The sequence below is a fragment of the Enhydra lutris genome, unplaced genomic scaffold, assembly GCF_002288905.1.
Source record: "Enhydra lutris kenyoni isolate GAN:26980312 unplaced genomic scaffold, ASM228890v2 scaffoldscaffold71, whole genome shotgun sequence".
Taxonomy (NCBI): domain Eukaryota; kingdom Metazoa; phylum Chordata; class Mammalia; order Carnivora; family Mustelidae; genus Enhydra; species Enhydra lutris.
Window position 1 is genome coordinate 6509060 of NW_019154155.1, and position 11886 is coordinate 6520945.

At 31.6% G+C, this 11886-nt stretch overlaps 1 protein-coding gene across 1 annotated transcript in view; it reads left to right on the forward strand.

The window, feature by feature from the left end:
- LOC111159878 (paraspeckle component 1) overlaps window positions 1-11512 on the forward strand; it is a 71537-nt gene extending 60025 nt beyond the window's left edge. The window contains exons 7-9 of the mRNA XM_022522530.1: window positions 5147-5204; window positions 8437-8606; window positions 10630-11512. Of these exons, the coding sequence (XP_022378238.1) occupies window positions 5147-5204; window positions 8437-8606; window positions 10630-10815 (414 nt within the window). The 3' untranslated portion in view covers window positions 10816-11512. The remainder of the gene's footprint in view (window positions 1-5146; window positions 5205-8436; window positions 8607-10629) is intronic.
- Window positions 11513-11886: the final 374 nt, after the last annotated feature.

The following is an 11886-nucleotide window of genomic DNA, read 5'->3' on the forward strand; positions in this document are numbered from 1 at the left end:
TTCACTGGTTTTTAGTTACTTTACATTAGTGCAGATTTTCTGCTTTTGTTTTCGTGAATGAATACTGACTAGAACTTAAAAGCATTGGTTCTTAAACTTTTTGGTTTTGAAATTTTTTTACACTACCAAAAATTATTGAAGACCTCTAAGAGCTTTTGTTTTGTTTTGTTACACCAGTGTTTACCATATTAGATAAGAGAGAAAGTTTTAAGAAAATGGGTAGTACTGGGAACACTGGCCTCACTTTACATGTTTGCAGATTTCCTTGATGTTCCACTTATATGTAGTGGGAAGAGTGGTATTGTTTTGTTGTTTTGTAAATTTGCTTAATGTTTGGCTTTATAGAAATGGCTGGCTTCCCATATTTGCTTTTGCATTCCATCTGTTGCAGAATGCTCTTTTGATTAAAGTGCATGAAGAAACACCAACTTTACTTAGATAAGTAATTAGTAAAATGGAGACGAGTATATTTTAACCTTTTCAGAGAATTGTACCTGTTATTGTCTTCATTGCATTACAATCTACTGGGCTACCTTGAATGGATTTTTTTTTTCCCATGCACGATTTTTGTAATGTCATATACCAAACATTAGAAAAATATTGATCCATTGAGTTATGTGCATCTTCTAAATTTTAATACAGTTTATTATACAGAATTAAAAACAAATCACATTTCTTAATATCAACCACTAATCTTGTCAGAAAATGTCTGCCAAATGCTGTCCCAAAGTGTAACATTCCTGTGATACCTTTTGTAAGCCAAAATGGCATAAAATGAAGAAACTACTGTTAATATTCATATGAAAAATTTTTGGAGAGCTTCTAAACCAGAATTACAATACTCTTAGGCCTCTCTGATAGCTTAGTATACATCTTGCTACTGATCCACAGAATAAATCTAGATAAAGCACAGATGTTCACACACAGTTCAAAGCTATGACAGCTTGATGATGAGAGGCTAAGTATAGTTCCCAGGGAAGGTGCTTGGTAGCACTTTTTGCTGCTCTAGATTTGTGCTGCCTCTAAAATTGCTTGCTACAAAACACATTGAACTTTATGTTCACTTTTTGCCTTTTTCCATAGAAGTAAGAATCCCTTTTTGGTTAGCAAAAGCAGATACTACAAATGTAGGTCTTTCATAAAAGCCCAGTGGCATAATACACCTTTAGAAAAACAAGGGGTACCTGTTCACAAGTCAGTAATCATAGTTTGTCAGATGCTGTCTTACTCAGTTTACAACCCAATCGTATGAATGTTTTTCTTGAAGAACCACCCTATTTCAGAATGGAGCAGAAGTGATTTATGTATATATCCTGTTTTGCATAGATTATTAAAAAGACATGTAGGGATTCAATAAAAATAATTCTAACTGCTTCATCTACATATTCTAGTTGAAATTTTAAAATTAGTTGTTTGGGCAGAGAACCTCTCCTCTGCTGTCCTGCCTGCTGCTCCCTTGCAACAATGATAGTTACTAGTAAAAATTGAATATAAGTGCCTTAATTTTTGCTAAAATACCAAGATTTTTGCTTCCCAATTGCTTGTACACCATTCCTAAATATGTAGATAGACTGAAAAGCCCAATTAGATCATAGTTTTATAATTGTGTTCTAATGTTTAGTAAGACATGAAACAGTTTTGAATTTGTGCACTTCCCAAAAGGGTCTTGTGGACTCAGTACTCTGCCAGCCACACTCTGAGAGCCATTGTTTCAATGAATGCTGCTTTGATAATGTGGTTCTGGAAATCAGTCATACTTTGCTTGCTTTTTTGATCAGCTGTGAATTTAAGCATACTTCAGTGACAAGCTCAGGAATACATATATATAATTCTTTTAATGGAAAGGCACAACTTGTGAATAAAAATAACTAAAAACCTTGCCTTTTGTTAGGTTTTGTTGGAATCCTTGAAAAAAATGAAGGTGTTTTGTGAAGGTAGAAACTTAAATGAACTCTATTTTGGCAGAATTTTTATGTCAGTTCAACCTTGAGTAAGTTATTTAACAGTGCTGTACCTTAGTTTTATGATCTCTAAAATAGGGTAACAGAAGACTTCTACTTTATAGAGTTGCTGTGAAGAATAATTGAATTAATTGAATTATTTAAACCAAGTTTTCAGTTTTAATCATAGCTTTATTATCTTATTGCAGTGTAGTCTTTATCAAGATTTTGTTTACATGTAAGTTGTTTCATGTCAAATCGTGACTCTTAATTTTTGGTAAAGTAGTAAAGCATTAAAATTCGTATTCGAAAAATACCATGTATTTTATGCACCAGTTCTAATTTCAGATATTGGAATTCATAGAAGTGAGGGTCTTGTGTAATGCCGTGTATTGCTTTTTGGGTGGGTACACAGTTAATAGTGAACTTTCTCCTTACCGTTTCTCCTAACTGATACTTGATAAATAAAGTTAAATGAGAAGTACTGTCTTAATTTTCATTGCTAACCAGTACCTTTAAATATAATCTCTGACCTTTGCATTTGTAGCAGTGGATTTTTAGAAAATGACAGTAATCTTTTTTTTTTTTTTAATTTCTTTTCAGTGTAACAGTATTCATTGTTTTTGCGAAAATGACAGTAATCTTAAGATACGACTTGAAAGTTGAAAACTTCTTTTGCTCCTTCTAAAATAGTTAAAAAGTGATCTATCATCTAATTATACCATCTCTTTTTCTTAATCTTAATGTGTGAAGCTATATAAAACAGTACTCAGTAATTTTCTTTAAGGAAACATCAGTATTAAAGAAATGAAGTGTTTATGTATCTAATGAAAAATGCTGTATTATATAATATGTATTTTAATGCAGTGATATGCTACATTAGCATGGATTTTGTAAGACATTCTGATTATTTCATTTAAAGATTTTAGAACTGGAAAACCAGTTGTTTCTTTTTTTAAGATTTTTATTTTTAAGTGATTTCTACACTCAACGTGGGGCTCAAACCCACAACCCTGAGACGCAAGAGATGCATGCTCTTCTGATGGAGCTAGTCGGATGTAATGGTCACTGTTGAATAGTTGATTTAAAAAACCTAAGTCTTGGGGTGTCTGACTGGCTCAGTCAGTAGAGCATGTGACTTTTGATCTTGGGGTCGTAAGTTAGAGCTCCATGCTGGGTGTAGAGATTACTTAATAAATAAAAGCTTTTTAAAAATCCATAAATGTATTTGGCATATTAATTTCTTCAGAATTCTATTAATGAAGAAAATAGAATAACAGAACAGTTTCTTTTTCAAAGTACTGAACTTTGTGAATAGTAAAGCTAAACATTGTTATTCTGGAAAATTGTAGGTGCAGATGAAATTATCAGGAGATAATAAAAATATTATCTCCCTTTTTGTTCCCACCAGTGAATCACAGGCATCCATCTCCTTTGTTCCCACCAGTGAATCCCAGGCATCCAGTTAGGATGTCAGAATATTTAAGGGGGATTTGAAAATTGAAGTCTCAATTGAAAATTGAGGTCTCAAACAATAAGATTATCATAATTACTCTTTGTTAGGGGTTAGATATTGCATACTTCATCTTTCATTGTTAAGGCAAATCCAAAACTAAAAGTTAAACCCTTGTTCACCAAAGATGTCTTGGTCAAAAAATCGTGTATTTTATTGTGGTGCTGAAATGGAACCAGCTTTTCCATAACAAGTATCTGCTATAAATAATACCTGGAAGGTTTTGGACATGCTGAAGCAGTCTGCATTTTATCAGGTTCTGGTGATGAGGAAATGACAGCTTGGTTTGATTTATTGATGATAGTGTTAAGTTTGATGTTAAAATAGTATTTTCCATATGACTTTATCAGAAATCCATCCTATGAAATAGTCTAGTTGTTTTTCTCGTTAGTATCCATCACTAACCAAACGTTTTATGAGAAGAGACAAATTTTGGTTTTAGGAAAGTTTAAAAAAAATAGCTTTGAGAAAATTTGGGATTTATGTTTTCTATATAATTGACAAACATTTCTTCCTGATGCTATGTAAGTGATTTATTTTTTTTTAACCACGGCTTTATTAAAGGTTACATTTTGAGGCATGCCCATTAGCTTAGATATGGGCAGTAGATCTGGGTTTATCTACCATATACCATAGGCTTTTACTTCCTCTTTTTCCTAGTGTTTTACACTGGTATTTTGTATTCTTAAAGATTTTAAGCACATTTTAATAAAATTGCTTTAAAAAGAAAAACACCTTTTAAGATTTAGACATTTCTACTTTGTCTCAAAATGTGTTTTATGATTGCTACGTTTAACACACCAGTCTGATAATGGAAAAGATCATAAAATAATAGTACAAGTTTGAATTACAGAATGTGGGGTAATTTCACCTAGAGATTTCATTGAAGTTAATTCTGTATAACTACTGTTAATAAATGAGTTAATAAATAAGTTTTTAGAAGGAGTTGAATTTTACTGAAATTTAAAAAGTTTGTCATTTGCATGACCTTTTGTATCACAGTTAACCTCAAGAGCATTTTGTTTCAGAACTTGCTGACTGTGTAATAACACTTCTATTTAGATTTCCAAGTAAAACCCTTGTTCAAATAAAGGAAGCAGTGTTATGTTGAACTTTTAATAATCGTGTGTTGTGGAGACTTTTCATGGCAAATCTTTAGGTCCTTGGTGAAAAACAGTGCTCAAATATTTGAATAAAAATGCAAAGGTGTATTAACAATGAAAATTGTCTATATAACTTTATTTTTGGCTTAGTACCCCATAGCTGTTTGTTTTGGATGTTTGAATAGATTTGAATATAAAAGGGGTGGTGGTCATTTTTAAGACAAAATTTCCTCGGGGAAGGAAAAAAATAATTGGCCCTGGTGGTTATTAATAATAGATTTTTCTTTTTTTGGAGTCTAAGCATATGTCTTTGCTCTATTGAACATTAAAAACATTCTGTGGTAGATTTTATGTAATTTGACACATTGATAATCTAGTAGTATAAACTGAGTGCTCTAAGCACTGTGGCATATCAGACCTGGAAGACTGAAGTTTCTTTTCAGTGTTCTTATTATGTAAGTCATGTTGGAAAATTTTAATTTTTTAATGGAAAGTGATGTCCCAATTTATTCTTTTCTTTTTGATTTTAGATGGGAAATGTAAAGTCATAAGATCGATAGGTTGACTGTGACAACTATGCTTACTTACAGAGAGAACAGGAAATGAGAATGGGTGATATGGGTCCCCGTGGAGCAATAAACATGGGAGGTAGGGATTTGAAGCAAAAGCCTTCTGTAACTTGTAATTCTTTGGGGGAATTGTACATGACATGCTGTTTGTGGTATCTACGTATCAGTAACAAACTAAAATTTGGAACCAACACTTGTAATGGTGAAATTTCTTATATTAAGTTGAAAAAAATACAAGTATATTAAAAATAATATGCTAAGGAATTTTGTTTCATTGAAGGCTAAAAGGTAAATTATGTTTTAATAGACTTAATGAAAGGAACCTGTAGCCAGGTTTTGATAAAACCTGAAACCTGTTCAGTCATTCCATGGTATAATGTATCTATGTTGCATTTTTTAAAAATCAAATTTCATGCTTTCAAATTGGCTTTTTACCGTTCTTAGAAATTTGATAGTTTCTGAATTTGTAGGGGTTTTAAACTTCTTGAGTATTTTATAAATTTTTATTGGTAAGGTAACGTTTTGTGTAATTAATTATTTTTATTTATTTTACTGAATGTTTAGCTTATTTTGCCCTCACCTACCATATTGTGCACAAAAGTGCACTGTTCAGAGGCATCTATGACATGTCAAGAAAATTAGATATGTCTTATGCATCTGGGCTAATGCATATCTTTAGAGTTTATGTAAAGTTTTGAAGAAAGTACCTACATTAGCTTCTCTACTATTGAGGGAAGCAGTAAATTTGAAATGTCAAACACTTAAAAATTAGATAAATTTTAAAATATTTGTTTCATATTGTCCCACAGAAGCTGTCACAAAATTGAAATCTTTACATAACTCAAAGTGTACCTATGGTAGAGATTACATTACCATTAGCATGTAGTACTTAGGATATATAGTGTATGGAGTAAAAAAAAAAAATATGTGGGATGAACATTTTCTGGGATCTACCTTTTTTCCTCCGATTTCTCGTGCAGTTTATTTGCTACTTCCAATCAGATCGTCTGAAATTGTTTATTGCTATTTATTTTGTTATTTTTCTTATCTACCAGTAAGAAGTTACTAAGCATTTCTGGTATACAAAGGAAGCATGATACATGACCCTTACCTATAAAGATCTTAATTTGAAATTAGTTATGGATACATTAATTGATGAACAAAGAATACATAAGTTCTATAGGCACAGTTGTAGGACATAAGTTATAGAGACACAGTTGAATATATGGTAATGTACAAGTACTTCAGTTTTATTATGTCTTTTAAAAGTAAGTTGTAGAATAGTATATAATATAATACAGATGGTTTATTTAAGCGTTATAAATGTGAGGTTATGGATTGTAGGTACTTTGAAATGCCATTATAATTATTAGATTGTCATTAACATTAGAAACAGATGAAATATTTCTGATGTTGCCGAGACCTTGGAAACATTCTAATTGTCTTTTAGTTAGCAACTTTATCAGAAGAATAATGAGAGTATACCTTTAGGTTCCTTAATTAGTTAGGAATTTAAGAGAACTAAAATTTTTTATGGCATTTTATTTCATCAGAGAACCATATTACAATTGAGCACTTTCTCAACTCTCCTTAAGTCCAGTCCATTTAATTTTGTCCAATATACATTTTATTCAATCCGAGACCTTGTCCTGATGGCTTACTAGAGTTATGAATCATTATCATGCAGTTGAATGCCACTGTTGAATCAGTAAATTGTCATATTCTATCAAATTACATTGATAGAATGTGGCAATAGATCTTCTGGTGTATCACCAGTGTACTGCCAAGTAAAACATAGATTATAAAACTGTTTTCAGGGGACCAGGTAATTCTAACATTTCTTAGATCTTTAAATTTAGTTTAATTATAGCTGTGTGATAGAAATCTTAATTACTAGAAATAAGCCTCTAATTACTGATAGTTAGAAATGTTATTTTTGATTTATTTTACCCATAGTTGTATAGTTATATTTGAATCTTGCAAGTTAAGTGTAAAAACTATATTTTATTAAAAAGAGAAGAAAAGCCTAATCCTTGATCTGTTCTTTTTAGGGAAAGTTAAGATTCCTTGTAGATAGTGTCTCCATTCTTCCTCATTTCCATGTGGGACATGTCATGGAATTCTAGTAAAAATTTTTATTTATAGCTATGCTAAGGGAATAGAAATATTCTTGGATAGTTACAATGTTCAGTTTGTTAGCAGGGACATTTTGGGATTAAGGGAAATAATTTCTTCCCATGAAGTGGCTAAATTCCCAAGGATTGGGTTGAAAGTGGTAGTCTGTATATTGCCAGGGACTGGTAGGGTGTAAGACTTTTTCCTCCCAGTTGCTCCCTGGGCTCAGTCTTATGCAGAAGTCAGCTGCATTTGGTACTGTATAGAGTTCTGGGTTTGAATGAAAGTATCATCTCCTGTTATAATGTGTTTTTGAGAAACTGAGTTCTGAGGGTTATAAAATTGACCTATGGAATGAAACACTACAAGAGAACTCTTAAGTTGGAGTTTGTCTGTTAAGACTTTTTAATGAAATAAAGTATGAATACTTTAAAAATAAAAAAAAATTTGAAGAAGATTCGTTAAAATGTTGTATTTGAAACCATTATAAATACAATATTTCAGCTCAAACACTATTGGAATTAACATGAGGTTGCGTGGATATCTTTTTGATGGAAAAATTTGAAGTATATACGATTATCCCCATTTCTAGAATTTTTAGTATGTTGAAAAAATTCAGATAGCTCTGTTAATGTTTATATTTGCTTTTAAAAAATAAGCTTTGTCATGATGGCCCTTTTCAGTTGTTCTGCTTAGATTGCCTATTGCTGTAATGTTTCAAGTTAAAAAATAGTACCTCCTATAATTTTGGAGTATGTTCAGTAACTTACATTAAAGTCAAGAGGTTAGTTTTAGTGAACTTTATATACATACTTATAGTTTCCAAGTGCTAATCCTTTGCTGTTAATTTGAGCTGGTAGAATATAGTTACCATTGTAAGAGAGTAGTTTCTAAAAAAGCAGACTATAACAAGTAATACTCATTTTTTAAAAAAACTTTGAAGCTTTGACAGTCTCAAATATCCTACAATAACTGATAGTTCTCTCATTTGTTTTATATACATTTGATTTTGGGTTGAAAATTCTATAGTGTAGGTAATGCTCTGTTATGGAGTAGATAAAATTAGGTGCCCCGTTCTCAAAGAAGGAAGTGATTTTGGTAATAGTCTTGTTATATAGTTTGCATAAGTATTGTTAAGTTTTTAATGTTTGCTAAACTAAGATAGGACAGCTCTAAGTATAGATTGTTTTGCGTAGATGCATTTAGCCCAGCACCTGCTGGTAACCAAGGTCCTCCTCCAATGATGGGTATGAATATGAACAACAGAGGAACTATACCTGGCCCACCAATGGGTCCTGGTCCTGCCATGGGACCAGAAGGAGCTGCAAATATGGGAACTCCAATGATGCCAGATAATGGAGCAGTGGTAATGTATCATAAACATTATTTTGATTATATTCAATAATACATACTTTTTTGCCCCAAAGGTAACTTCACACTTAACATAATTTGGCATCATTTGTTTTGGCAGTAAAGGTCAATATGCAGTGAAGAAAACGTAATTTTGTGAAGTTATATATTGACTTAGAGGCAATTTTTATATATAACAAGAGTTAATTTACCATTCATGGCACGCTTTTGTACTCAATTATATGGCAGATACATATTAATTACAGTTATTTTTATATTGCTTTTAGTGTGTATCCACCTTAGTATTCACTGTAAAGGCCAAGTATTTTAAGATTGTGTTCTTTTCCTGTGTGGACTCCTTACCTTTGGTGGGGAATGAAACTCCAGTATGTGTGAAAACAGGTTTTAGTAAACACTTTTAACGAAAAGATCACTTATGATTAATTTCAGGGAACTTTTTTAAACTATAAAATAATGTCCATTAAAATTTTAACGTGTATTTTCAGTTTACATTTTGCAGTCTTACAGAATTATTCATTTTATAATTGTTACAGAATTTAAAAGCATACAGTTTATGTCTTGGTTTGACAGTGTGAAGATATCTTTGTGTGGGTTAAATAATTATAAAAGCAAAATTTTTCAGTAGTTCTTATTTTATTTGAATATCAGTAGCAAGACTGGTAACTTCTCTCACTTTCCTTGAAGTCTATCACTATTTAAATGAAGCTCTTGGCAGAACATTTTCTCATTTGGTTTTTGTTAATGATTGTTCTAAATAATATTTAGAAAAGGAAGATTGGTTGATTGTATGTTTTGAAAAGGCAGTTTAGTTTTGGAATTACCACAACAGATGTTAAGGCGCCATTGCTGCTGAGAAAGAAGCACTGCCAATTAAATTCAGACATGCCATCAACTATAAATCCATACTGTTTCAGAGATGTTAAAAGTGAATGGGCATCTTAGAATTGATGGATACAGTGTTTCATCATTTTAAAACTTACTTACTTTAATGCAGTCTTTTAAAAATTTGGAAAAATTAGACATGCCAGCAATTTTTTTTTTTTTAAATGAGTGTTTGTGTACAGAGATAAAAAGGCAGTGCCATAGTAGCTACTATGATTAGATGGCACATGATATAATTAGTGTACTTGTTTCCTTCTTTGGAGGCTTTATTTTATAGTAAAATGTCTAAAAGCTAAGTAAAAACTTTTACTACTTTGGTTAAGTTTTTCTGTAGCATATAATCAATCATCTGTAGTAACTTAAGAGTAATATTAACTGGCCCATTTTCCCACCCCTCTCCCTGAAATTGTAACCTTTATTTGAATATCACCCTTGGTCTTTTTCACAGTGACATTTTACTACTGCATGTAGGGAGTTCTGGTCATCCTTTGAGATTAACATACGTTGTTTTTGTAAAGTTTTCCAAAGCATAAGTTTCAGATATTTATTTAATTGTGCTATTAGTAGTACATATTAGTAAACTGTCAGTTTTTAAAAACTGTATCTGTTTTCCCATTAATAGTCTTTCTGGAAAAACACCTCAGAGGTTTTAATGCTGAAATTTAACTCTTTGTTTTTGTACTAGTACTTTTTTTGTTAAAAGCATTACTGTTGAAATTTTTAAAATGTTTATTTTTTCAATGTGATGCTGCTCCCCAGTTTTACCTTTTTGATTTTCAAATAAAATATTTTTATTACACAGCACAGTATAAGCTTTTAAGAAAAAGAGAGATCAGAACAGTATTGTAATACTGATTAGGTTTAAATGGCACTCTCTTACTTCTTAAAATCAGTTCTTTTTTTCATGAAATTGGGGCATAGCATTAGCAATTGTAACTCTTCAGATGCTTTTTTTTTTTTTTTTTAATGTAGTAACTAATTAAATTGCTCCTTTCTTCCTTCTATGTGTGATCCTGATTCTGCTGGACTTTCTGCTGAACTTCATGACACCACCACTTGGGATTTTGCCAATTTTTCTTGTCACTTACATTTGGCGTGTTCCAAATGGACTTCATATTTATTATGTGGTATTATAGCACAATGATAGATTTCCTCAAGGACCATCATCTCAGATGGGATCACCTATGGGGAGTAGAACAGGTTCTGAAACCCCTCAAGCACCAATGAGTGGTGTAGGTCCTGTTAGTGGTGGTCCTGGTGGTTTTGGTAGAGGAAGCCAAGGGGGCAACTTTGAAGGCCCTAATAAGCGTCGTAGATATTAAACATTATTTCATTCCTGGCTACTAAGAGAAAAAAACCTCAGTGGTATGCCTTTACACTTTTACTTGTTACCTGGAAGAAATGGTTTTATTGTTAATGTATGTAGACTTTAAAGTTTTTCTTTTGTAAAACTTGAAGTTTTTGTATTTTTCTTTACTCATACATAACCTTTGTAGATTAGAATGGTAGTGATGATGCTCATCATTGTGAATGTTAAAATGTGTTTGTGACTTTAGCTAAATATACGTATGCCATAGAACTGTGAAGTCTATGTAGTTACTTAATCTCAATAAAGAAATCATTTTGGATAATTTACAAATGTTATTAGTAGTATTCTCTCATAGTTTTACTAAACTTTGCTGTAACAGTAATACTTTGGTTGCTTTAATTAATCCCAATGATTTAAAAATGAAAATAATTTTCTGCTTTTTAGTTTTTGCAAGTAGCACTGAAGATAGAAGCTTAGTGAAAGCTAATGTCAGTAAGGGGTGGATAAAAATAGTACGTTGGGGAGGGATGTGGGAATGGGTTTACATTTGTATAAAACCATGATGTTCTTTCTGTGAAATCAGAGTTGCTGTCTACATTTCATATAGATTCTGAATATTCACATATTCTGAGAAGGAATATTAAGGATATCTTTGTCCTGTGCTGATTTTTTCAAATAAACCTTTTGAATCTTGGAAAAAAAAAACTGTTTGGAGGCAAATCTCTTTTGGTTTTAAAATTATGTCTATTTTTAATCTTATCTGCCATTATTTGGTGTCAGTATCTAGATCTTACCCTTTTAATTTTCTTTTAAAATAAAAAAATACTGTTAGGTTGGACGTTAAAAGAGGATTTGGTGTGGTTTAGAATTGGGTACTTCTTGAGAATGTTTACAGAAGTATTAAAGATGGATTAACTTTGTGGTGTTGTAAATATCTTCCTATAGTTAGTTAAGTCCAGTAAACTTGTCTGACAGGCCAGTTGTGTTTGTTTCCAAGGAATACAGTTCAAGTGGTGATTTAAAAAAGAAAAAATTAATTTGAGAATGGCTAAGGTCATTGGAATCAGATTAGTCCCTCTACTGT